Source organism: Anolis carolinensis, unplaced genomic scaffold, assembly GCF_035594765.1.
Source record: "Anolis carolinensis isolate JA03-04 unplaced genomic scaffold, rAnoCar3.1.pri scaffold_15, whole genome shotgun sequence".
Lineage (NCBI taxonomy): Eukaryota > Metazoa > Chordata > Lepidosauria > Squamata > Dactyloidae > Anolis > Anolis carolinensis.
In genome coordinates, this window is record NW_026943826.1 from 9,638,791 (window position 1) to 9,665,739 (window position 26,949).

The 26,949-nt window shown below is 35.9% G+C and overlaps 1 protein-coding gene across 2 annotated transcripts in view; it reads left to right on the plus strand.

Annotated features, from left to right (window-relative positions):
• mib2 (MIB E3 ubiquitin protein ligase 2) overlaps window positions 1-26,949 on the plus strand; it is a 94,903-nt gene that overhangs the window by 25,662 nt on the left and 42,292 nt on the right. Inside the window, exons 2-4 of one of the 2 annotated variants that reach the window (XM_062965781.1) lie at window positions 1,596-1,888; window positions 17,888-18,203; window positions 19,824-19,995. In XM_062965781.1, the coding sequence (XP_062821851.1) occupies window positions 17,957-18,203; window positions 19,824-19,995 (419 nt within the window). In that variant the 5' untranslated portion in view covers window positions 1,596-1,888; window positions 17,888-17,956. Of the gene's footprint in view, window positions 1-1,595; window positions 1,889-12,563; window positions 12,583-17,887; window positions 18,204-19,823; window positions 19,996-26,949 lie in introns of those variants that run through there. The other variant, XM_062965782.1, reaches the window with a different exon arrangement.

Genomic DNA, 26,949 nt, shown 5'->3' on the forward strand with positions numbered 1-26,949 from the left:
GATGATAGAAATACAAGAGACCCCAAAGGCCATCCAGTCCAACCCCTTCTGCCTTCAAAGGAATACAGAATTATAGAATCATGGGATTTGAAGAGACCCCAAAGGCCATCCAGTCCAACCCTTCTGTCTTTGGAAGGATGATAGAAATTCAGGAGTCCCCAAAGGCCATCCACTATAATACATGATTATAATTGTATAGTAATATATAATGCTTATATTGTGCTATGCTAATAATATAATATATTATATATACATATAACATTGATAATATTATAATACAATATAAAAATAATACACTATTAGAATTGTATAGTAATATATTATGCTTATATTGTGCTATGCTAATAATATAATATATATACATATAATATTGATAATATTATAAAACAATATAAAAATAATACACTATTATAATTGTATAGTAATATAGAATGCTAATACTGTATTGTGCTTTGCTAATAATATAATATATTGTATATACATATAATATTGATAATATTATAAAACAATATAAAAATAGTACACTATTATAATTGTATAGTAATATAGAATGCTAATACTGTATTGTGCTATGCTAATAATATAATATATTGTATATACATATAATATTGATAATATTATAAAACAATATAAAAATAATACACTATTATAATTGTATAGTAATATAGAATGCTAATACTGTATTGTGCTATGCTAATAATATAATATATACATATAATATTGATAATATTATAAAACAATATAAAAATAATACACTATTATAATTGTATAGTAATATAGAATGCTAATACTGTATTGTGCTATGCTAATAATATAATATATTGTATATACATATAATATTGATAATATTATAATACAATATAAAAATAATACACTAATTGTATAGTAATATATAATGCTTATATTGTGCTATGCTAATAATATAATATATTGTATATACATATAATATTGATAATTTTATAATACAATATAAAAAGAATACACTTATAATTGTATAGTAATATATAATGCTAATATTGTGCTATGCTGATAATATAATATATCGTATATACATACAATATTGATAATATTATAATACAATATAAAAATAATACACTATTATAATTGTATAGTAATATATCATGGTTATATTGTGCTATGCTGATAATATAATATATCGTATATACATATAATATTGATAATATTATAATACAATATAAAAATAATACACTATTATAATTGTATAGTAATATATGCTTATATTGTGCTGTGCTAATAATATAATATATTGTATATACATATAATATTGATAATAATATTATAACATAATATAATATAATAATAATACACTATTATAATTGTATAGTAATATATAATGCTTATATTGTGCTATGCTAATAATATAATATATTGTATATACATATAATATTGATAATATTATAATACAATATAAAAATAATAACTTGTAAGGCGCCCTGAGTCCCCTTCGGGATGAGAAGGGCGGGATATAAATGTTGCAAATTAATTAATAATAAATAAATGACTAAATGAAAGCCTTGGGAAATACATGTTTTTGATATATATTTCTTTTGGCCTGCAATCCCGTTTGCTTCCAGGAGGTGTCGCCGTCCCACGGGCGGAAAGGGAGGCGAAGAACTAAAACCGCCCCTGGGCCGGGAGGAGCCGGGCGCGGTGCCTGCCGGGAAGTGTAGTCCCCGCCTCGGGACGGCGTGGCGGGCCTGCGGGGGCCGAGGCGCGTCGGAGGAACTACGCCTCCCAGCATCCCGCGCGCCCTGCAGGCTTAGCGCGGAGAAGCCCCTCAGAGGAGGACGAGGCTGGCTGAGGCAGAGAGAGAGAGAGAGAGGAGTGCGTCGCCTCTGAGGAGAGGAGCAGCCAGACAAACTTTCCCGTAAGTTTCCCATTCGGGCGTTTGTTTACAAGGGGGTGGCCTTGGTGGGGCCCACACGAGCCCCTCTTTGGCCTGGTTTGGGGTCTGTGGAGGCTTTGTATTGGTTGAGATGAGGTTTGGTTTCAGGAAGGCCTTTGGCATTCTCCCAGACTCTCTGAGGGGAATTCTGTTAAAGCTATATCATCATCATCATTATCATCTTCATATTATATTAAGATCAGTACATTGTCATATTATTATTATCATTATATATTATTATCATATTATTATTATTATTGTTATCAGTATATTATCATCCTCATTCTTAACATCACCATATTATTATTGTCCTCATTATACTATCATCATCATCATCACATTATTATTATTATTATCAGTATAGTATCATCATCATCATTCTTATCATCACCATATTATTATTGTCCTCATTATATTATCATTATGCTTATTATCATCACCATATTATTATTGTTATTATCATATTATCATTATGATGATTATTATCATCCTCATATTATTATTATATATATTATTGTTATCAGTGTATTATCATCATCATTCTTATCATCACCATATTATTATTGTCCTCATTATATTATCATTATGCTTATTATCATCACCATATTATTATTGTTATTATCATATTATCATTATGATGATTATTCTCATCCTCATCCTCATATTATTATTATATATATTATTGTTATCAGTGTATTATCATCATCATTCTTATCATCACCATATTATTATTGTTACTATCATATTATCATCATCATCATTTAATTACTTATTAATCGCCCTCCGTCCACAATGCTCTAGGCGATTTATCATCCTCATCCTCTTATTATTATAATATATATATTATTATTGTTATCAGTATATTATCATCGTCATTCTTATCACCATATTATTATTGTCCTCATTATACTATCATCATCATCACATTATTATTATTATTATTATTATCAGTATAGTATCATCATCATTTTATCATCACCATATTATTATTGTCCTCATTATACTATCATTATGCTTATTATCATCACCATGTTATTATTGTTATTATCATATTATCATTATGATGATTATTATAATCCTCATCCTCATATTATTATTATATAAATTATTATTATTGTTATCAGTATATTATCATCATCATTATTATCACCACCATATTATTATTGTCATTATATTATCATTATGATAATTATCATCACCATATTATTATTGTCCTCATTATATATTATGATCAATACATTATCATATTATTATTATTATTATTATTATTATTATTATTGTTATCAGTATATTATCATCCTAATTCTTAACATCATCATATTATTATTATTGTTATCAGTATATTATCATCATCATTCTTATCATCACCATATTATTATTGTTATCATCAGTATGATTATTATTATCATCACCATATTATTCTTATTGTTATCATACTCCTATTATCATTGTCATATTATTATTGTGATTATATTATCATGGTTATCATCATCATCACCATATTATTCTTATTGTTATATTCCTATCATCATCATATTATTATTATCATCCTCATCCTCATATTATTATTGTTATCACTGTTATAATAATTACCATATTATTATTGTTGTCATTATATCGTCATTATGATTATTATTATCATCACCGTATTATTCTTAATGTCATATTCTTATCATCATATTATTATTGTTATTGTTATCACTATTATTATCATCACCATGTTATCATTGGTATCATATCATCATCATCATCATCATATTATTATTATTATTATTATTATTATTATCATTATCATTATCATGTTATCATCATCATCATCATCACCACCACCACCATATTATCTCCCTTGGGGAGATAGGGTGGAATACAAATGAAATTATTATTATTATTATTATTATTATTATTATTATTATTATTATTATTTTATTATGACACAGCAAACAAGATAGATATGCTGGATTTCGTTTCACAAAATCACAAGTCGAACACTTCCCAAGTGTCTAGGACTGTGTGATGTATTTTCGGATGATGCATGCAGATCCCAGTCGGGTGGCCTTTTGCAGTTGGCAGATCGTAATTTTGTCAATGTCCATTATTATTATTATTATTATTATTATTATTATTATCCCCATATTATTCTTATTGTTATTCTTATCATATTCTTATCATCATCATATTATTATAGTTATCATTATATTATTATAATCATCATCATCATATTATTATTGTTCTCTTATTATGATTATTATCATATTGTTATATTCATATTATCATTATGATTATTATCATCACCATATTATTATTGTTTGTCACTATATTATCATTATGATTAGTATCATCACCATATTATTCTTATTCTTATCATATTCTTAGCATTATCATCATATTATTGTTATTGTATTATCATTACTATTATCACCATCACCATATTATTCTTATTGTTATTCCTATCATATTCTTAGCCTCATCATCATACTATTGTTGTTATTATCATTATATTATCATTATGATTATTATTATCATCACCATGTTATCTCCCTTAGGGAGGTTGGGCAGAATACAAATAAAGTATTCATATACAGAATACAAATAAAATATTCAATCCACAGAACTGGCGCAATGTTTAATACGTTTTATGTTCATGGTATAGTTTTAAATGGTTTTAATTCATATTTATATGTTATTGATTTAGTTATGTTATCTATTGCTTTAATATGTATGTTCGGCGTTGAATTTTGGCCAATTTGATATGTTTAGTCTCCAGGGCATCAGAAAACAAGTTTGACTTCCCCTTATTTCCTGTTGTCTCACCCCTGTTTGTAACTATGTAAGTCAGATGTTTGTAACTTGGGGACTGCCTGTATGTCACGGCATCCTGGCTTGAGATTCTGGGAGTTGAGGCATTTTCTCAAGCTCTGATTGTTATTTACAAGGAGTTAATAAATCCCTTTAAAGAACAGCTGTAACTGGACACCTGTTCCCTCAATGCACAGACTCAGGAACGATCCTAGAACCTCCTTTGTCCTCCTTATGTCATAAATTATTATCCGGATGCTTCATGAAGGTCTATTCCTTGCCTTTCTCCTACCTTTTCTGCAATATAGATCTCGATTTTGTTTCCTATTTTCCCAAGTTTATCGATTCACTTCTGCAAAATGGTTTTGCAAAGAGCGCAGAGATGTTCAATGTGTTGTCAAAGGCTTTCATGGACAGAATCACTAGGTTGCTGTGAGTTTTCTGGACTGTATGGCTATGTTCCAGAAGCATTCCGTCTTCACGTTTCGTCCACATCTATAGCAGACATCCTCAGAGGTTATGAGTCCCACCCTGGACTTTCCACAAATATATAAATATTACATTTCATATATAATATATAATTAATATTATTATATTGTATTATTAGTATTATATTGTATTACAAAAGGTTGTGTTTCTTCATCAGCTTCCCTATGAGTAATACTCCAGACATGATACAATCAGGGCTAGCTAACACCTCCCAACAAAGGATTCCCCCAGGCAGGAAACAGACAGGCTTTGAAGCTGCAAGGCTATTTAGTGCTAATCAAGGTGGCCAATGGCAACATTCACATTCACACCCGGAAGGAAGCAGCCAGGCTTTGAAACTGTAAGGCTTTTCAATGCTAATCAAGGTGGCCAATGGCAACATTCACATTCACACCCAGAAGGAAGCAGCCAGGCTTTGAAGCTGCAATGCTATTTAGTGCTAATCAAGGTGGCCAATGGCAACATTCACATTCACACCCGGAAGGAAGCAGCCAGGCTTTGAAGCTGCAAAGCTATTCAATGCTAATCAAGGTAGCCAGTGGCAACATTCACATTCACACCCGGAAGGAAGCAGCCAGGCTTTGAAGCTGCAAGGCTTTATAATGCTAATCAAGGTGGCCAATGGCAACATTCACATTCAAACCTGGAAGCAGCCAGGCTTTGAAACTGTAAGGCTTTACAATGCTAATCAAGGTGGCCTATGGCAACATTCACATTCAAACTTGGAAGGAAGCAGCCAGGCTTTGAAACTGTAAGGCTTTACAATGCTAATCAGGGTGGCCAATGGTAACATTCACATTCAGACCTGGAAGGAAGCAGCCAGGCTTTGAAACTGTAAGGCTTTACAATGCTAATCAAGGTGGCCAATGGCAACATTCACATTCACACCCGGAAGGAAGCAGCCAGGATTTGAAGCTGCAATGCTATTCAAAGCTAATCAAGGTGGCCAATGGCAACATTCACATTCAAACCCAGAAGGAAGCAGCCAGGCTTTGAAGCTACAATGCTATTCAGTGTTAATCAAGGTGGCCAATGGCAACATTGTAATATTAATAATAATATTATGATGTAATACAATGTAATAATAATTATAACTCACTATTATAATTGTATATTTATATTACATGCAATATTACTAATAATATTGCAATATAGTCGTATAATATAATACACTTGTAAACCACCCTGAGTCCCCTTCGGGGTGAGAAGGGCGGGATATAAATGTCGCCAATAAATAATAAATAATTCACATTCTCACCCGGAAGGAAGCAGCCAGGCTTTGAAGCTGCAAGGCTATTCAGTGCTAATCAAGGTGGCCAACGGCAACATTCACACTTGCTTTCAACAGAAAAGAGTTCTTTCTCCCATTATTCCACAGATATATTAACTCCACTTGCCTAGTTTCCAACAGACCTCACAACCTCATAGATGTGGGCGAAACGTCAGGAGAGAATGCTTGTGGAGCATGGCCATACAGCCGGGAAAACTCACAGGAACCCTATTATTTTATTATGACACAGCAAACAAGATAGACATGCTGGATTTCGTATCACAAAATCCCAAGTCAAACACTTCCCAAGTGTCTAGGACTGTGTGATGCATTATTATTATTATTATTATTATTATTATTATTATTATTATTATTATTATTATATGACACAGCAAACAAGATAGACATGCTGGATTTCGTATCACAAAATCACAAGTCAAACACTTCCCAAGTGTCAAGGACTGTGTGATGTATTTTCAGATGATGCGTGCAGATCCCAGTCAGGTGGCCTTTTGCAGTTGGCAGATCGTGATTTTGTCAATGTCTATTGTTTCCAAATGCCGGCTGAGATCTTTTGGCACGGCACCCAATGCGCCGATCACCACCGGGACCACCTGCACTGGTTTCTGCCAGAGTCTTTGAAGTTCAAACTCACAGCAACCCTATTATTATTATTATTACAGTAGAGTCTCACTTATCCAAGCCTCTGGATAATCCAAGCCATTTTTGTAGTCAATGTTTTCAATATATCGTGATATTTTGATGCTAAATTCGTAAATACAGTAATTACAACATAACATTACTGCATATTGAACTACTTTTTCTGTCATATTTGTTGTATAACATGAAGTTTTGGTGCTTAATTTGTAAAATCATAACCTCATTTGATGTTTAGTAGGCTTTTCCTTAATCCCTCCTTATTATCCAAGATATTCGCTTATCCAAGCTTCTGCTGGCCTGTTTAGCTTGGATAAGTGAGACTCTACTGTATTATTATTATTGCGATGATGATGATGATGACTATTATTATAAGAGTAAGGAGACCCTGGTGGTGCAGTGAGTTAAACCCTTGATGACTTGAAGGTTGGGTTGCTGACCTGAAGGTTGCCAGTTCGAATCCAACCCTGGGGAGAGCATGGGTGAGCTCCTGCTATCAGCTCCAGCTCCATGCAGGGACATGCAAGAAGCCTCCCACAAGGATGGCAAAAACATCAAAACATCTGGGCAATGTCCCCTGGGCAACGTCCTTGCAGACGGCCAATTCTCTCACACCAGAAGCGACTTGCAGTTTCTCAAGTCACTCCTGACACACATACAAAAAATTATAAGAATGTCTTTTTTGACTATTGTAATTAGGATGTACCTATGTCCATAACTTAAAGCATGGCTCTGTCTTTAAAATAGGCGAGAAAGACCATTTTCTGTTTGTTCTGTTCCTTTATTAATACGATTTTGGCATATCCTGAAGTTGATACAGCTTGGTCACGGACTTGGCTGCTTTCCGGTGGCTCTGATACTCAATTTAAAACATCATTGATCTTTCTGTTTTTTTGGAGGACATTAGTGGCAGTGCGTATCACGGCAGCTCTGGATCTTGTTTGGAAGGAAGCAAGGGAATGGGGCAGAGGTTTCGGAATTTGGCTGCAAAGGAATATTGGCTTTGATATTTTTTAGACTGTGAAGATGGCAAAGAAATGCTTGAAAAAGGGGTGGGAAGAAAGAAAAAAGAGAAAAGGAAGGGAGAGAAAAATAAAACTCTAAAATCAGGACAATAAAGAGCAACACTCAGATAACAGGGGAATTCCAGGCAGGAAACAATCAGGGCCAGCTAATATAAAGGTAGTTTCCCCTGACGTTATGTCCAGTCGTGTCCAACTCTGGGGGTTGGTGCTCATCTCCATTTCTAAGCCAAAGAGCTGGCGTTGTCCATAGACATCTCCAGGTCATGTGGCCAGCATGACTGCATGGAGCGCCATTACCTTCCTGCCGGAGCGGTACCTATTGATCTACTCACATTTGCATGTTTTCTAACTGCTAGGTTGGCAGGAGCTGGGGCTAACAGCGGGCGCTCATTCCACTCCCGGGATTTGAACCTGGGACCTTTCGGTCTGCAAGTTCAGCAGCTCAGCGCTTTAACACACTTCCCCACCGGGGCTCCAGCTAATACCTCCCAACAAAGGATTCCCTCAGGCTTTGAAGTTGCAAGGCCATAAAATGCTAATCAAGGTGATCAATTGCAACATTCACACTTGCCCTAAACAGACAAGCATACTTTCTCTCAACCTGGACTTTCCACAGATATATATAAACCCATATATGTGTGTATGTATATGTGTATGTGTGTGTGTATGTGTATATATATATGTATGTGTGTACACACACACACACACACACAGTAGAGTCTCACTTATCCAAGCCTCGCTTATCCAAGTTTCTGGATTATCTAAGCCATTTTTGTAGTCAATGTTTTCAATATATCGTGATATTTTGGTGCTAAATTCGTAAATACAGTAATTACAACATAACATTATTGCGTATTGAACTACTTTTTCTGCCAAATGTGTAGTAGGCTTTTCCTTAATCCCTCCTTATTATCCAAGATATTCGCTTATCCAAGCTTCTGCTGGCCTGTTTATGTTGGATAAGTGAGACTCTACTGTATATATATATTCTGCTATACGAATAATATAATATAATGTATGGACATATGACTTGTGAGCACTTTCTCTCAGCCTGGACTTTTCACAGATATATATAAACCGGAATAATATAATATATTGTATGTACATATGACTTGTGAGCACTTTCTCTCAGCCTGGACTTTTCACAGATATATATAAACCCGAATAATATAATATATTGTATGTACATATGACTTGTGAGCACTTTCTCTCAACCTGGACTTTTCACAGATATATATAAACCCATATATATATATATATATATATATATATATATATATATATATATATATATATGAATAATATAATATATTGTATGTACATATGACTTGTGAGCACTTTCTCTCAGCCTGGACTTTTCACAGATATATATAAACCCGAAAAATATAATATATTGTATGTACATATGACTTGTGAGCACTTTCTCTCAGCCTGGACTTTTCACAGATATATATAAACCCGAATAATATAATATATTGTATGTACATATGACTTGTGAGCACTTTCTCTCAGCCTGGACTTTTCACAGATATATATAAACCCGAATAATATAATATATTGTATGTACATATGACTTGTGAGCACTTTCTCTCAGCCTGGACTTTTCACAGATATATATAAACCCGAATAATATAATATATTGTATGTACATATGACTTGTGAACACTTTTTCTCAGCCTGGACTTTTCACAGATATATATAAACCCGAATAATATAATATATTGTATGTACATATGACTTGTGAGCTGCCCCGAGTCCCCTTCGGGGTGAGAAGGGCGGGATATAAATGTATTAAATGTCACTAATAAATAAATAAATAAATAATTTTTGCCTAGACCTCACAATCTCTGAGGATGCCTGCCATAAATGCAGGCGAAACGTCAGGAGAGAATGCTTCTGGAACATAGCCAGACAACCCGGAAAACTCACAGCAACTCAGTAAATGTTGACTTTGTCTTTCTATATTTTATCTACTTGTGTACATGGGGTCGAATGGAAATTTCTCGGCCGAAAAGAAGCCCAAAATTAGAAATATTTAAGACGCCCTTCTCTGAAGCAGCCGCAAGGTGGAAAGGACAGTATGCCAGACAGGCAGATGGTGCCAGACGGACACCTGGGAATTTTGTAGGGATTTTAGTTCTCTCTCTCTCTCATTTTAAGTGGAAAGTCTTTGCTTCGGATCTTTCTCGCACTCTTCTAAACCTGCACATTTTGGTGCCTTTCCCAGTTGTTAAAATTGCAAGCTCGGGGGTCTGCGAATGAGCCAGATATTCCTCTTTCAGACTTCTGTTTTGAGGGGTCGCTCATTGGCAGTGAAAGGTGGACCACAGCCTCACCTTTACTACACTGTTGCAACAAGAGTAACTAGTCTCATGAAACCCTCTTATAGTGCCGAGGCAACGGGGATGTCAGGAGGCGAGAGAGAGACTAACATGACAACAAGCCTTCTGACTGCTGCTTCTCCTCCTCCAACAAGCCTCCTGACTGCTGCTTATCCTCCTTCCTCCTCCTCTTCCATGTGTCACCTGTTGTCTTCGTTTTTAGGCCTGTTCCTGGGGTTATTTGGGGTGCTGATTCAGAAAATTGCATTGGATCGACCACATTAAATATATTAAATATAGTTTTCTGTGGGTGAGAAGATGGGGACTACCGGGTGGTATATTTTCTGTATCAGGAACTAGAACTGGTGTGGTCGATCCAAGGCAATTTTCTGAATCAGCACCCCAAATAACCAAACCGAATCTAAAGTTGACCGAAAATTGATTTGTAACCCTTTTGGTACTGATGTTGGAGAGTGGTCCCTGGTCAAAGTGGTCCCTGGTCAATAATGTTGGAGAGTTGTCCCTAGTCAAAGTGGTCCATGGTCAAAGTAGTCCCTGGTCAGAGTGGTTTCTGATCAAGCCGGTCTCTGGTAAAAGTGGTCCCTGGGCCATATAGTTCCTGGTCCAAGTGGTCTCTGGTCAAGCCGCTCTCTGGTTAAAGTGTATCCCTGGTCCATGTGGTTCCTGGTCCAAGTAATCCCTGGTCCAAGTGGTCTTTGGTCAAGCCGGTCTCTGGTCAAAGTGGTCCCTGGTCCATATAGTTCCTGGTCCAAATAATCCCTGGTCCAAGTGGTCTTTGGTCAAGCCGGTCTCTGGTTAAAGTAGTTCCTGGTCCAAATAATTCCTGGTCCAAGTGGTCTCTGGTCAAGCCGTCTCTGGTTAAAGTGGTCCCTGGTCCATGTGGTTCCTGGTCCAAATAATCCCTGGTCCAAGTGGTCTTTCGTCAAGCAGGTCTCTGGTTAAAGTGGTTCCTGGTCCAAATAATTCCTGGTCCAAGTGGTCTCTGGTCAAGCCGTCTCTGGTTAAAGTGGTCCCTTGTCCATGTGGTTCCTGGTCCAAATAATCCCTGGTCCAAGTGGTCTTTGGTCAAGCCGGTCTCTGGTTAAAGTGGTTCCTGGTCCAAATAATTCCTGGTCCAAGTGGTCTCTGGTCAAGCCATCTCTGGTTAAAGTGGTCCCTGGTCCATGTGGTTCCTGGTCCAAATAATCCCTGGTCCAAGTGGTCTTTGGTCAAGCCGTTCTCTGGTTAAAGTGGTCCCTGGTCCATGTGGTTCCTGGTTCAAGTAATCCCTGGTCAAAGTGATCCCTGGTCAAACTGGTCTCTGGTTTAAGTGGTCCTGGTCCATGTGGTTCCTGGTCCAAATAATTCCTGGTCCAAGTGGTCTCTGGTCAAGCCGGTCTCTGGTTAAAGTGGTCCCTGGTCCATGTGGTTCCTGGTCCAAGTAATCCCTGGTCCATGTGGTTCCTGGTTCAAGTAATCCCTGATCAAAGTGGTTCCTGGTCAAAGTGGTCTCTGGTCAAACCAGTCTCTGGTCAAATCAATCTCTGGTCAAACTGGTCTCTGGTCAAAGTGGTCCCTGGTCCAAGTGGTCCCTTATCAAAAAAAAAGATTGGAAACCAGTCATCTAGAGATTCTTAGAAAGACGTTCTCAAATTTTTAAAAATGGGTATTTAAAAATCATTTTTTACCACCAGCAAATGTGGGAGACCGACAGCCACAGGTCTACAATGGTGAGAAGAATCACTCCTCCCATCCCAGGCACCGTTGGGCTCCCGTCTATACGTCATCCGAGGTGGGAACTTTTAGCAAACAGTCTGCTACCCTTGTGCTATTTCCAGCGACAGATCCCGTGTTGGTTTCCGTTGCCCTGTCCTTTCAAGCCTTGGGAGAACGGGCCCGGCTTTTCTTCAGCCTGTCCTCTCCTGACTCCCTCCGCCTGGGACTCGTCTGCTAAGCCCTTTAATTGAGACCGACAGACAGAATCCCCGCAAGGCTGGGATATTAATTGTCCTCCCTCCCCCTTGACTTGCATAATCTGTTTTCCTGGCACATCGGACATGGGAAATATCCGGGAAAGAGAGAGGGCGGCTGGACTTTCCACCGCCAGCTGTTGAGTTGGTATGCAGAGGTGTTTTTTTTCTCCCTTCTTTGTTGTGCAAAATATCCTATGCATATGTATCTGTTAATTTTGGTTTTCCTAGGACAATTGAAGTTTGTTTACTTACCTTGGTCGTTCCTGGACTGTACATGAATGCTATAAATCAGTGGTTCCCAAACTTGCGGTTGTTGTGTGTCTTCAGGGCTGTATGGCCATGTTCCAGAAGTATTCTCTCCTGACGTTTCGCCCACATCTGTGACAGGTTCCCAAACTTTTTTGGTCAGACTTTGTTCTCCCGCGGAACCCTCGCTCTGTCTCCGATTTTAGCACAAAACTCTCACTCTGTTCCCAATTTTTCCCCCAATTTTCTCCAGAATCGTTATTCTCTCCCCAGATTCCTCGCGGAAGCCTTACCCAGATGGATGGAAATGCCACTCTGAGCATTGCAAGGGATTATGGGAGTTGTAGTACTGTTCGTTCGGAGGAGACCCACTTAAGGAAATGTTGCTATGAGGAAAGAGTGGCCACAATTATTTGTGATCTATTTTACATCTGCGTATCTCTCTGTTGTTGTTGTTTTCAAGAAAGGTATAACTTGTGTTGTTGGGCTTGACCCCATGTGAGCCGTCCCAAGTCCCTTCGGGGAGATGGAGGCAGGATATAATAATAATATTAATAATAATAATAATCCGAAAATACATCACACAGTCCTAGACACTTGGGAAGTGTTCGACTTGTAATTTTGTGAAACGAAATCCAGCATATCTATCTTGTTTGCTGTGTCGTAATAAAATAATAATAATAATGTAAGTATTATAATAAGTATTATAATAAGTATTATAAGCTGAAACTGGGTGCCGTGCCAAAAGATCTCAGCCGGCATTTGGAAACAATAGACATTGACAAAATTACGATCTGTCAACTGCAAAAGGCCACCCAACTGGGATCTGCGTGCATCATCCGAAAATACATCACACAGTCCTAGACACTTGGGAAGTGTTCGACTTGTGATTTTGTCATATGAAATCCAGCATATCTATCTTGTTTGCTGTGTCATACAATAATAATAATAATAATATAATAATAATAATAATACATCACACAGTCCTAGACACTTGGGAAGTGTTTGACTTGTGATTTTGTGATACGAAATCCAGCATATCTATCTTGTTTGCTATGTCATACAATAATAATAATGATGATGATGATAATAATAATAATAATAATAATAATAATACATCACACAGTCCTAGACACTTGGGAAGTGTTCGACTTGTGATTTTGTGATATGAAATCCAGCATATCTATCATGTTTGCTGTGCCAGTCTATGTTGTTGCGTCAATAATAAGAATAATAATAATAATAATACATCACACAGTCCTAGACACTTGGGAAGTGTTTGACTTGTGATTTTGTGATATGAAATCCAGCATATCTATCATGTTTGCTGTGCCAGTCTATGTTGTTGCGTCAATAATAATAATAATAATACATCACACAGTCCTAGACACTTGGGAAGTGTTTGACTTGTGATTTTGTGATACGAAATCCAGCATATCTATCTTGTTTGCTGTGTCATACAATAATAATAATGATGATGATAATAATAATAATAATAATAATAATAATAATAATAATAATAATACATCACACAGTCCTAGACACTTGGGAAGTGTTCGACTTGTGATTTTGTGATATGAAATCCAGCATATCTATCTTGTTTGCTGTGTCAGACTATGTCGTTGTGTCAATAATAATAATAATAATAATAATAATAATAATATCACACAGTCCTAAACACTTGGGAAGTGTTCGACTTGTGATTTTGTGATATGAAATCCAGCATATCTATCATGTTTGCTGTGCCAGTCTATGTTGTTGCGTCAATAATAATAATAATAATAATAATAATAATAATAATACATCACACAGTCCTAGACACTTGGGAAGTGTTTGACTTGTGATTTTGTGATACGAAATCCAGCATATCTATCTTGTTTGCTGTGTCAGACTATGTTGTTGAGTCAATAATAATAATAATAATAATAATAATAATAATAATAAATAATGAAAATACATCACACAGTCCTAGACACTTGGGAAGTGTTCGACTTGTGATTTTGTGATACGAAATCCAGCATATCTATCTTGTTTGCTGTGTCAGACTATGTTGTTGTGTCAATAATAATAATAATAATGATATAATAATAATGATATAATAATAATAATAATAATAATAATAATAATAATAATAATAACTTTAAAGCCCTCCCCAGATTCACTATTCTGCAGCTATAGCCATTCTATGGTGGGCACCAGAGATTCCTGGCTATGTCCCAGTAGCCTATGTTGGTACTAATCCATGAAATATGTAGTATTTGAAGGGCACATCCTGACATAGATATTTGCAGCATTTTAATGTTTTAATGATTTATATAGGGTTTTAATGGCATGTTTTGTATTGTATTTGATGGCCTGGCTTTTGTGTATTTGTTTGTTTGTCTTGTATGTGAAAGACCTATGGTCTAAGCATTACATAAATTTGGAAATGTCCCAGTAGCCGGGTGCAAAATGCTCCCATCATCTGCTGAGGAATGTGACAGGTCTCAGTGGATGATGGGATCAATTTGCACCTGGCAATGGGGATATAGCCAATTGCATATCACCATTAAGGAAGTCACAACCAATGAGGTCGAAGTAGTCGAGGTTGTAGTCCAACCTCACAACCTCTGAGGCTACCTGCCATAGATGTGGGCGAAACGTCAGGAGAGAATGCTTCTGGAACATGGCCAGACAGCCCGGAAAACTCACAGCAAGCTAGTGATCCTGGCCGTGAAAGCCTTCGACCACACATTAAACCTGTTAGAGTCTGTAGCCTGCACCGTGGATATATTGCATTGCCATGGTTGAACGGCAGATTGGTTTTGGGATTCACAACCAGAGGAGCGAAACTGGAAATGTCGTCAAGCATAGACTATAAATGTGATCGTGACTCTTTTTTGGGAAATGGTACTCTGACCTTGCCGGTGCTATTTTTATCAAAAAAACCAAGGTATTTCTGAGCCATTTGCTGTTTTTAATTTATGACTTCCCTGCTTGTGTTTTAAAAATCCTCCATTTCTAGGACTCCATTCATCACAGCCCAGCCTTAACTTATTAAAGGCTACTGACCAATGTCTTTGAAATGGCCCCTTGTGTCCTCTTTGTTTAGGTCAATGTGGCCAAGAGCTTCCTAAGTATTTTAGTGTTTTAGAGTGGATCTACACTGTCGAATTAATGCAGTTTGACACCACTTTAACTGCCATAGCTCAGCCGGTTAAACTGCTGTTGAACTTGCTGACCGAAAGGTCAGAGATTCAAATCCGGGGAGCGGAGTGAGCTCCCGCTGTTAGCCCTAGCTTCTTCCAACCTAGCAGTTTGAAAACCTGCAAATATGAGTAGATCAATAGGTACCACTCCGGTGGGAAGGTGATGCCGGCCACATGACCTTGGAGGTGTCTATGGACAACGCCGGCTCTTCGTCATAGAAATGGAGTTGAACACAAACCTCCAAGACTAGACTTAGTGTCAGGGGAAAGCCTTTATCCACCTATATGTATTTATATGAGTGTTGTGTGTGTGTTGTGTATGTATATATGAGTTCTATGTGTATATATATTTGAATATATGTATGTATGTGTGTATATATATATATATATATATATGAGTTCTTTGTGTGTGTATATATATATATTATATGTATATATTATTATTATTATTATTATTATTATTATTTTATGACACAGCAAACAAGATAGATATGCTGGATTTCGTATCACAAAATCGCAAGTCGAACACTTCCCAAGTGTCTAGGACTGTGTGATGTATTTTCGGATGATGCGTGCAGATCCCAGTAGGGTGGCCTTTTGCAGTTGGCAGATTGTAATTTTGTCAATGTCTATTGTTTCCAAATGCCGGCTGAGATCTTTTGGCACGGTACCCAATGTGCCCATCACCACCGGGACCACCTGCACTGGTTTCTGCCAGAGTCTTTGAAGTTCAATCTTGAGGTCCTGATAGCGGCTGAGTTTTTCCTGTTATTTTTCGTCAATGCGACTGTCACCTGGGATGGCGACATCAATGATCCAAACCTTTTTCTTTTCCACAACTGTGATGTCTGGTGTGTTGTGTTCCAGAACCTTGTCAGTCTGGATTCAGAAGTCCCACAGTATCTTTGCATGCTCATTTCCCAAGACTTTTGCAGGTTTGTGATCCCACCAGTTCTTTGCTGCAGGGAGGTGGTACTTGAGGCATAAGTTCCAATGAATCATTTGGGCCACATGGATGTGCCTCTGTTTGTAGTCTGTCTGTGCGATTTTCTTACAGCAGCTGAGGATATGATCAATGGTTTCGTCAGCTTCCTTACACAGTCTGCATTTTGGGTCATCAGCTGATTTTTCAATCTTGGCCTTAATTGTCTTTATCCTGATGGCTTGCTCCTGGGCTGCAAGGATCAGGCCTTCTGTCTCCTTCTTCAGGGTCCCATTCGTGAGCCATAGCCAGGTCTTCTATTATTATTATTATTATTAATTGCCTTTGTCCTGATGCCTTGCTCCTGGGCTGCAAAGATCAGGCCTTCTGTCTCCTTCTTCAGGGTCCCATTCGTGAGCCATAGCCAGGTCTTCTATTATTATTATTATTATTATTAATTACCTTTGTTCTGATGACTTGCTCCTGGGCTGCAAGGATCAGGCCTTCTGTCTCCTTCTTCAGGGTCCCATTCGTGAGCCATAGCCAGGTCTTCTATTATTATTATTATTATTATTATTATTATTAATTACCTTTGTCCTGATGGCTTGCTCCTGGGCTGCAAGGCCTTCTGTCTCCTTCTTCAGGATCCCATTCGTGAGCCAGAGCCAGGTCTTCTCCTTGTCAGCTTTTCCTTCAATTTTGTCAAGGAACTTTCCATGCAATGTTTTGTTGTGCCAGCTGTCAGCTCTAGTTTGCAGTGCGGTTTTCTTGTACTGATTCTTTGTCTGCTGTGCATTATTATTATTATTATTATTATTATTATTATTATTATTAGGAGCCTCCTGTGGCTCCTAATATTATCATTATTATTATTATTCTGTATTCTTGGGTATGATTTTAACTGTTGTTTGAGAGACAGCTCCTCATTCTTTTTCATTTGATATAATCTGAAGGAAAGTTAATGAATTATTTGTACCTTGTGGACATATACCGTATTTACTTGAGTCTAATACACACCTTTTTGGGCTGAATTGTGTCACCAAAATTAAGGTGACAATCTTAAACTCAACCCAGTTCTTTGTCTTTCCTGGTAGGTTTCCGCAATGCCTCTGTGCCGAGAGCCCACCGGCCCGTGGTCAAGCTGAGGCGGCTTTTCCCGGGCAATGGACGTGGACCTCTACGCTAGCATGCAGGTCGGGATGCGGGTGGTCCGTGGGCTGGATTGGAAGTGGAGCAACCAGGACAACGGCGAAGGGAATGTCGGGACGGTCGTGGAGATCGGCCGGCAAGGCAGCCCGACCACGCCGGACAAGACGGTGGTGGTCCAGTGGGATCATGGCACCCGCACGAATTACCGGACCGGCTTCCAAGGAGCGTACGATCTCCTTCTGTATGATAACGCACAAATAGGTACGTCTAGAGGCGGGTGCTATTGGGCAATCCTGTCAATTGCTCCCATGGGTGAGAAGATACATTTCAATTTTGTCTGAGTCCAAATGTGGAAAAGAAATCAGGGTCCAAAGCAGATCTTTCCAAACATTTCATGTTGGTGACACACTTTGGAGACGTGTATCATTTTGTAACACAGAAATTCAGTTTTACTAGAAAAACCCTTTTAAGAGATGATGACACATACATAAATTGTAAATAATGATATGTATGGTGTCAGGGACACAACATATCTCATGAAAACATTGCCTTTATATATATATTTTAAAATACTGTATATACTCGAGTATAAGCCTAGTTTTTCAGCCCTCTTTTTAAGGGTTGTTGTATGTCTTCTGGAACATGGCCACACAGCCCGAAAGACATACAACAACCCGGTGATCCCGGCCCTGAAAGCCTTCAACAACACCTCTTTTTAAGACTGAAAAAGCCCCCCTCGGCTTATACTCAGGTGAGGGTCCTGGTGGGCTTATATTTGGGTCAGCTTATACTTGAGAATATATGGTACATTTATTGTTTTTCTCTATTATTATTGGTATTATTACATTTATTATTTTTCTCTATTATTGTTGCTACTATTACATTTATTTTACTCTATTTTTATTATTATTAATACATTTATTATTTCACTCTGATCTTATTATTATTGCATTTATTATTTTACTCTACTACAGTAGAGTCTCACTTATCCAACACTCGCTTATCCAACGTTCTGGATTATCCAACACATTTTTTAGTCAATGTTTTCAATACATCGTGATATTTTGGTGCTAAATTCGTAAATACAGTAATTAATACATAGCATTACTGCGTATTGGACTACTTTTTCTGTCAAATTTGTTGTATAACATGATGTTTTGGTGCTTAATTTGTAAAATCATAACCTAATTTGATGTTTAATAGGCTTCTCCTTCATCTCTACCTGTACTTTATAATGTGTTTTATGAATACTGATGTAAGTTAATAATAATTTTTTAATAATAATTTTTAACTGATTTATATTGCACTGTATAATTTTTATATATGCGTTTTATTGTAAGCCGCCCTGAGTCCCCTTTTGGGTGAGAAGGACGGGATATAAATATTGTAATAAAATAAATAAATAAATAAATCTCTCCGTATTATCCAACATATTCGCTTATCCAATGTTCTGCCCGCCCGTTTCTGTTGGATAAGTGAGACTCTACTGTATTTACAAATAATAATAATAGTAATAATAATAATAATAATAATAATAATAATAATAATATCTGCTGGTAGGCTGTCAAGGCTCTATGTTGAGGATGAAGAGCAATGTATGGTCCTCCAGATATTAGTGGACAGCAACTCCCAGCATCCTTCACAGTTGACTAAGTTAGCCAAGGCTGTTGAAGGCTTTCATGACCGGAATCATAGGGTTGTTGTGTGTTTTCCGGGCTGTATGGCTGTGTTCCAGAAACATTTTCTCCTGACCTTTTGCCCACATGTATTGCAGGCTGTTACCTTCCTGCAGAAGCGATACCTATTGATCTACTCACATTTGCATGTTTTGTGCTGAAGCCGTTGATATGAATCTGCCTATCGTTTCTCTCTCTCGCTTAGGCGTCCGCCATCCCAACATCATTTGCGACTGCTGCAAGAAGCACGGGATCCGTGGGATGCGCTGGAAGTGCAAGATCTGCTTCGACTACGACCTGTGCATGCAGTGCTACATGAACAATAAGCACGACCTCTCCCACGCCTTCGAACGCTACGAAACGGCCCACTCGCGCCCGTAAGTCCTGCCAACTACTCCCGCTCTAAGAATTTGTGATTCTCTGCTATGTCTGATCGGTACCACCAGTATTTTAATTTTTACTCAGGGATTTCAGAGAAAAAATAATAATAAAAGTGTTGTCGAAGGCTTTCATGGCCGGAATCACTGGGTTGCTGTGAGTTTTCTGGGCTGTATGGCCATGTTCCAGAAGTTTTCTCTCCTGGTGTTTTACCCACAACTATGACAGGCATCCTCAGAGGTGTTGAAATTAGAGCTGTCAGCTCTAGTTTGTAGTGCGGCTTTCTTGTACTGGTTTTTTGTCTGCTGTGCTTTGAGGAGTTTCTGATTTTTGACCTCAATCAAAGCAGGTTCTTCACCTGGCTTTACATATTCTGCCAGGGCATGTTCTTCTTCTACCAATTCAAATTATTATTATATTATTATTACTAGCTGTGCCCGGCCACGCGTTGCTGTGGCAAAGTGGTGGTGGTATTGGTTAAAAAATGTTGTGTAATTTTTATTTTACGTTATTTGTATTTTTTTAATTAATTTTATTGTAAGTTATCTTTTTATTTATTATATTTTATTATTTTATTGTATTAGATTTTAGTGTTTTAAATTATTTTTTAGTGTTTTTAATTATTTTTTATTGGGTTGCTAGGAGACCAAGTTGGAGGAGCTTAGCCTTCTAACTGGCAGCAATTGGATAAAAGCAATTATTCCTCTCTCTCTAATTAGGACTTTATTTTTCTTTTCTTTTTGTTGTATCAACCTAGAGGTGTGGATGATGGGTTGTGTTGTCAAATTTCGAGGTTGGGGGGCCTGTAGTTTTGTTGTTTTGTGGGTCGCCTTGATGCCATCACTCTTTTATATATATAGATGTGAATGTCCAGGGTGGGAGAAATAACTCATGTCTGTTTGAGGCAAGTGAGAATGTTGCAATTGGCCACTTTGGTTAGCATTGCAGCTTCAAAGCCTGGCTGCAACACTAAAAAAGGGAAATCCAGACAGGAAACAATCAGGGCTAGGTAACACCTCCCAACATAGGATTCCCCTAGGCAGAAAGCAGCCAGGCTTTGAAGCCTCAATCTTTAATTCCCTTTTCCTGTCCTCAAAAAAAGGAGACCCCCCCCCCCCAAAAAAAAAACAAACAAAGCTTCTTTAGATCTAGAACAAATAACAAAACAAGTTCTTGGACACAGAAGAGTTCTGCGGCGGGTTTGTATAGGAGAAGGTGGGGACTGTAACTAGGTTACTCGCCATGCAAACTCTTTCCATTTGCTCTATTATCATTTTGTAAATGGCAAAGGGGTTGACCCTGCGATGCCACAGTATGAGTTTCTCTGTACAGAAAGGAAACTTCATGGTGACTAATGGCTGCTTTTAAAGATTTCTGCGTGGGGCTGAAACAGCTCTGCCTTTCTCCGGGGGCGGGAAAGGGTTTTTCAGTTTGCTTTTGTAAAAAGCCGAAGCGGTTTCTCTGCATTATTGCATTTCCTTTGACAGCCATTGCTTTGTATTTGGTGATTTTATCCTTGTTTTACTCCCCATGCTGCTGTGTACGTGTGCGTCTTGGTTTGAAAGATAATAGCCAGTACTATGAGCTTATGTGGGATGCTCTGGTGAGGTTTAATAAGGTATTCATCTCAGATAATAGATTAGATAGAGCCGGTGACACACTCTGTAGATGTGCATCTTTTCACGACACAGTCATACCATTTCTTTAGACATGCGTCATTTCGCGAGACAGTCATTTGGTTTCTTTAAACGGGCATCTTTATGTGACACAATTGTTCAGTTTCTATAGACATGCATAATTTTGTGACAGTCATTCAGTTTCTAGAGATATGCATCATTTTGCAACACAGACATTCAGCTTCTTTAGACATGCATCATTTCGCAACACAGTCATTTGGTTTCTTTAGACGGACATTATGTGACACAGTCATTCAGTTTCTATAGACATGCATAATTTTGTGACACAGTTATTCTGTTTCTATAGATATGCATCATTTTGTGACAGTCATTCAGTTTCTATAGATATGCATAATTTCGCGACATAGTCATTAAGTTTCTTTCAGCAAACATCATTTTACGACACAGTTGTTCAGTTTCTATAGTCATGTGTCCTTTTGCGACACAGTCATTCGATTTCTTTAGACATGCATCATTTCACAACACAATAAACTCAGTTTCTTTAGACATGCATCCTTTCATGACACAGTCATTCGGTTTCTTTAGACATGCATCATTTTGTGACACAATAAATTCGGTTTCTTTGGACATGCATCATTTCACGACACAATTATTCCCTTTCTTTAAACATGCATCATTTCATGACACAATTATTCCGTTTCTTTAAACGTGCATCATTTCGCGATACAGTCATTCAGTTTCACTGGCAAACCAGAGGTTAAACCAATCCCTTTGATGCAATAATGGACACAAATATAAATTGTAATAACGAAAACTAGGATGACACAACGTATCACGAGAACCCATCATTTGTATTTTTAACAATATATGATTTGTAAGATAATAACATTCATTTCCAAGATTGTTATCCTTTCTCCTTATGTTCCTGTGAAATATTTGAGGATATGAAGTTGCCATGATATAACTGCTCTGAGTCCCCTTTTGGGGTGAGAAGGGCGGGATACAAATATGCTAAATAATAATAATAATAATAATAATAATAATAATAATAATAATAATAATAATAATAATAATAATACGAAATCCAGCATATCTATCTTGTTTGCTGTGTCATACAATAATAATAATAATAATAATAATAATAATAATAATAATAATAAATACATCACACAGTCCTAGACACTTGGGAAGGGTTTGACTGGTGATTTTGTGAAACGAAATCCAGCATATCTACCTTGTTTGCTGTGTCATATAATAATAATAATAATAATAATAATAATAATAATAATAATAATAATGTCCTAGACACTTGGGAAGTGTTCGACTTGTGATTTTGTGATACGAAATCCAGCATGTCTATATTGTTTGCTGTGTCATAATAAAATAATAATAATAATAATAATAATAATAATAATAATAATAATAATAATGCATCACACAGTCCTAGACACTTGGGAAGTGTTCGACTTGTGATTTTGTGAAACTAAATCCAGCATATCTATCTTGTTTGCTGTGTCATATAATAATAATAATAATAATGCATCACACAGTCCTAGACACTTGGGAAGTGTTCGACTTGTGATTTGGTGATACGAAATCCAACATATCTATCTTGTTTGCTGTGTCATATAATAATAATAATAATAATAATAATAATAATAATAATAATAATAATAATAATAATGCATCACACAGTCCTAGACACTTGGGAAGTGTTCGACTTGTGATTTGGTGATACGAAATCCAGCATATCTATCTTGTTTGCTGTGTCATATAATAGTAATAATAATAATAATAATAATAATAATAATAATGCATCACACAGTCGTAGACACTTGGGAAGTGTTCGACTTGTGATTTTGTGATACGAAATCCAGCGTATCTATCTTGTTTGCTGTGTCATATAATAGTAATAATAATAATAATAATAATAATAATGCATCACACAGTCCTAGACACTTGGGAAGTGTTCGACTTGTGATTTGGTGATACGAAATCCAGCATATCTATCTTGTTTGCTGTGTCATATAATAATAATAATAATAATAATAATAATAATAATAATGCATCACACAGTCCTAGACACTTGGGAAGTGTTCGACTTGTGATTTTGTGATACGAAATCCAGCGTATCTATCTTGTTTGCTGTGTCATATAATAGTAATAATAATAATAATAATAATAATAATGCATCACACAGTCCTAGACACTTGGGAAGTGTTCGACTTGTGATTTGGTGATACGAAATCCAGCATATCTATCTTGTTTGCTGTGTCATATAATAATAATAATAATAATAATAATAATAATAATAATAATAATAATGCATCACACAGTCCTAGACACTTGGGAAGTGTTCGACTTGTGATTTTGTGATACAAAATCCAGCATATAGATCTCGTTTGCTGTGTCATACAATATAATAATAATAATAATAATAATAATAATAATAATAATAATAATAATAATGCATCACACAGTCCTAGACACTTGGGAAGTGTTCGACTGGTGATTTTGTGATACAAAATCCAGCATATCTATCTTGTTTGCTGTATCATAATAAATAATAATAATAATAATAATAATAATAATAATAATAATAATAATACATCACACAGTCCTAGACACTTGGGAAGTGTTCGACTGGTGATTTTGTGATACAAAATCCAGCATATCTATCTTGTTTGCTGTGTCATATAATAATAATAATAATAATAATAATAATAATAATAATAATAATAATAATAATGCATCACACAGTCCTAGACACTTGGGAAGTGTTCGACTTGTGATTTTGTGATATGAAATCCAGCATATCTATCTCGTTTGCTGTGTCATAATAAAATAATAATAATAATGATAATAATAATAATAATAATAATAATAATAATAATAATAATAATAATGCATCACACAGTCCTAGACACTTGGGAAGTGAAATCCAGCATATCTATCTCGTTTGCTGTGTCATAATAAAATAATAATAATAATAATAATAATAATAATAATAATAATAATAATAATGCATCACACAGTCCTAGACACTTGGGAAGTGAAATCCAGCATATCTATCTTGTTTGGTGTGTCATAATAAAATAATAATAATGTAGTCTCCTTGCAGAAAGTAAATCCTTAAAGCATCTAGTGTTCTTTCTTTCTTTCCGTAAGTGTGTGGAAATAAATCCAGTAAAAGGCTGCTTGATTTCCCCCCGTCCTCTGTGCTCCCTTCCGGCCGTACTTTCAGATAAATTACTTCATGTTAAATAACCAGCAGGGCCCAAGGGAAGCCATGCGGAGAGCTATAAAGTCCAATTTCCTGCAACGTTGGAGAAAGAGCCTTGAAGGTCTGTGCTTCGGGGCCGGTGTCAGGGATCATGGCCAGAAATGAATTCATCCAAAATAGCTGCTGGACAAAAGAGAATTCAATTCTCATTATAAATATACAGTAGAGTCTCACTTATCCAACGTTCTGGATTATCCAATGCATTTTTTGTAGTCAATGTTTTCAATACATCATGATATTTTGGTGCTAAATTTGTAAATACAGTAATTACTACATAGCACAGGGGTCCTCAAACTTTTTAAGCCAAGGGCTTCAGACTGTTGAGGGGCCGGATTATCATTTGGGAAAAAAAATACAAACAAATTCTGATGCAAATTCTGATAGTCAAGTTAATTAGGATTGTTGTTGTTGTTGTTGGGTGCCTTCAAGCCATTTCAGACTTTGGGCGAGCCTAAGTCTAAAATTTATTTATTTATTATTTATTTATTTACTGCATTTATTTACTACATTTGTATCACACCCTGCTCACCCCAAAGGGGACTCAGAGTGGCTTGCAAATTATATGTACATACAATATATTACATTATTAGCATAGCACAATATTAGCATTATATATTACTATATTGAACTATACCACTATACTGTAATATTATTAGTAATATTATATGTAATATAGAATATATAATTAATATTATTATATGGTATTATTATTAGTGTTATATTGTATTACATTATAATATTATTATCAATATTATATGTATATACAATATATTATATTATATTATATTATAAAACTGAGGGCGGGGGCCAGGCCATCCGGCCCCTGGGCCTTAGTTTGGGGACCCCTGACATAGCATTACTGCGTATTGAACTACCTTTTCTGTCAAATTTGTTGTATAACATGATGTTTTGGTGCTTACCGTATATACTCGAGTATAAGCCGACCCGAATATAAGCCGAGTCACCTAATTTTACCACAAAAAAACTGGGAAAAGATTGACTCCAGTATAAGCCGAGGGTGGTAAATTTCAGAAATAAAAATAGATACCAATACAATTACATTAATCGAGGCATCAGTAGGTTAAATGTTTTTGAATATTGACATCAAGCTCTAATTTAAGATAAGACTGTCCAATTGTGATCAAATCATTATTCTCATCTTCTTCAATGTAAATGTGCTTATGTATCCTTTTAATAATAATAAAGTGAAATAATGCATGTAATAATAATAATAATAATAATAATAATAGGAAAATAATACATGTAGTAATAAATAGAGTATAATAATAATAATATCAGAGTGAAATAATAAATGCATTATTAATAATAAAAATAGAGTAAAATAAATGTAATAGTAGCAACAATAACAGAAAAATAATAAATGTAATAATACCTATAATAATAGAGAAAAAATAATAAATGTAATAATACCAATAATAGGGAAAAATAATAAATGTAATAATACCAATAATAGAGAAAAATAATAAATGTAATAATACCAATAATAGGGAAAAATAATAAATGTAACAATACCAATAATAGAGAAAAATAATAAATGTAATAATACCAATAATAGAGAAAAATAATAAATGTAATCATACCAATAATAATAGAGAAAAATAATAAATGTACCATATATTCTCGAGTATAAGCTGACCCAAATATAAGCCAACCAGGACTCTCACCCGGGTATAAGCCGAGGGGGGCTTTTTCAGTCTTAAAAAGAGGGCTGAAAAACTAGGCTTATACTCGAGTATATGCATAATATATATAATTCAGTATTATAATAAATAGAGTAAAATAAATGTAATAGTAGCAATTCTAATAGAGTACAATAATAAATGTAATAATAATAGAGTAAAATAATGAATGTAATCATACCAATAATAATAGAGAAAAATAATAAATGTACCATATATTCTTGAGTATAAGCCAACCTGAATATAAGCCAACCAGGAAAGCTGAGGGGGGCTTTTTTAGTCCTAAAAAAGGGCAGAAAAACTAGGCTTATACTTGAGTATATACAGTATTTT